The following is a 2568-nucleotide window of genomic DNA, read 5'->3' on the forward strand; positions in this document are numbered from 1 at the left end:
CTCTCACGCATTATCGTTTACCTGATTGCTACCTGATCTCCTTTTTAAGAGAGGAGGAGACCGACAGGGGTCGTTCCTTCCATGTATCCATCCCAATTCTTGGCATTTTGATTCCTATGAGGCGAACCATTTGCTTCCCCGTATTCTTGACCGTGGTCTCTCGCAGCCAAGAATTACGTATGTTGGATGCCTAGCTAGTTATGATTAAATCACCCACCATAACACGAACCCTATAACGACTGTATTTCCTCTTCAGTAATCTTTACCTGTAACGTACTTGAACAATTGCTCCATTCCTTTGTGCGGAAAATTTGGAACATAGACGATTAGACGTCAAAAGCTATAATCTCATACGTCTTATTGAAATATCAACATCATTTCGTCAACAAATAAAACTAATTTTATGCAATTTTTGAACTAATTTCCTTGAATTTCCTCAACAATTAATCAAATTTCAAGTAAAAAATCACAATTGCAAATAACAAGCAAAATCAGAATCTTACAAATCCAAAGCACACTATCACTCAGAATAAATAAACAAAAGCAAAGATAAATGTTGTTGGCGAGAAAAACGTTGTCGCCTGCGAGCTGGTGGACTATTCACGAGTTTAATTCAGCGGCAGGTCAGATCTATAATGGTCATCTAACCGCTATCTGATTCACGTTCGCTTCTGAACGTGACGAATTTATCATGTACATGTATTATTACAAGTTTTTACAAGAAGTGAAATGGCGTTTATTCAACAAAAGTGCAAGCAAAGTAAGATAATTATGACGTGAAAAAATTACTCACAATTAAATCGGTGAAAAGCACACACACACACACACAAGACGTTTGTCACCGTCCCGACGCTCAAATAACGGATCAACTCACTTCCTACTGTTGACTACCGTCCCCCTGCCTTCAAGTTCTGATCAGCAGGTTCCGTTGACATTGGAAAATTTTCAAAAAATATGAATGACAGGTTGTATTATTTTTCTTTTAAAACTTTTACATTAAGTCTACAATTTACAATTAAGTCTTATGAAGTAAACATTACAGAACAATATCATTGTAAAATAAACAAATTCAATGAAAAAAGATTTATGGTATTCTTTTGTAACTTTATGTGTTCAAAGGTTCAAAATCAATAAAATTTCTTTTCCTTTTTTTCATTCTATTATTAAATGAACATTTTACAGTTATACATGCTGGTAGCCTGTCTCAGAAAAGCCTTCGTTGAAAAAATGGAAAAAGTGATTGTGAATGTCCAGATTAGGTAAATCATTATGAGGGCACACATGGTGGGTCAAAAACTGTAAAGAAACTAAGTAAACAATGTTTAAAGCATAATTTCAAGGTTTTTCATACAATTTAATAATGTGTAGAACTGATTTCTCAAAGGGAACTTCGCCTGCTTTTTCACATTTAAATGTATGGTTGTCGCTCTAAGAAGTTCCATTTGTTAAATATTTGATTTCTATCAATGGTAAGTTTTCTAATTCAAGGTTTCACTGTTTTTATTTTATGTATTCATGGTAGCATGGCTGATAATTTTTCTTAACTTTATGATATCGCATATTTAATTTTTATAGAAAAAAACTGAATTTTTTGATTGATATAAAAAAGGGAGGTGCTGTTCATATAGACGCAGCGCAACATTAAATGGTGCGAAACAAATAAGATGATAAAAAGCAAACTTATGAAAAAATAGCTATTCTGGTCGGTTCCATTTACTGCTTTTCTTCTGTTAGCATCATTAAAGTGCTTTACTTTTATCACGCCGAGTGGATAAATAGTGTTCGAAATAAATGTCAACCCCAGCAGTTGCTATGCTTGTCAGATAAATTACGTTTGAGCTAGTAATTATGTGAGATTTATGCATTAGATGCTTTTTCGTTTGTTAGAAAATGTTCAGATGTGTAGCTAAAGACGATTGCAATACAATGGAAAAATCAACAAGTGATGAATTGTCCACAGCTGCAGTGTCAGCTAAAATTAGGCATGGCAACAGCTAATTTGTTAGCATTAAATACTTTTCTACTTTCCGTCTGACTGTTCTCTCAAAATCTATCTTGCTAGCAATCAAAGAATTTTACTTTAAACCTTTCAACCTTCGTATATTTTATTTAAATAAAAAATTAAAAATCTGCAGTATTATTTACAAATCAAAAAACAAATTTATTTACATATTTGATGTAAATTGTAAACTTTCTATTTCAACTTCTGAACGAAACCGACTAGTGCGTTGGTGAACACTTAAGTTGCCATCTGTTTTCATTTGCATTTGCAACCTTTCAATGTATATTTTAATGATAACGAAATATTTAAATATTCCGCATCAAAAGCAGCGCTTATGATGTAGCTGATCTGTTTGATGTTGTATTTCAAATTACATTTGAACTTGGTTATAAGTGAGCATGGAATTTGGCAAGAATTTCCATGCACTTATTCATTATTTTTATCGTTTAAATTAAGTACAGGGAAATTTTTTTCGGCCAAAATCTTATGCACTTATTCAATTGTGCACTTAACCAAGTTTCGACTGTATTTTATATGAAATAATATGAACGTCCAACAGCATTTTT

The 2568-nt window shown here is 32.7% G+C and overlaps 1 protein-coding gene across 1 annotated transcript; it reads left to right on the plus strand.

Moving 5' to 3' along the window:
• Positions 1–691: 691 nt before the first annotated feature.
• On the plus strand, positions 692–1998 carry Tsp_12167 (hypothetical protein). Its single transcript, XM_003378717.1, has 3 exons — positions 692–760; positions 1183–1259; positions 1899–1998. The coding sequence occupies exons 1-3, from the start codon at positions 692–694 to the stop codon at positions 1996–1998; spliced, it is 246 nt and encodes an 81-aa protein (XP_003378765.1).
• Positions 1999–2568: the final 570 nt, after the last annotated feature.

The sequence above is a fragment of the Trichinella spiralis genome (genome assembly GCF_000181795.1).
Source record: "Trichinella spiralis strain ISS 195 chromosome Unknown Scfld3, whole genome shotgun sequence".
Taxonomy (NCBI): Eukaryota; Metazoa; Nematoda; class Enoplea; order Trichinellida; family Trichinellidae; genus Trichinella; species Trichinella spiralis.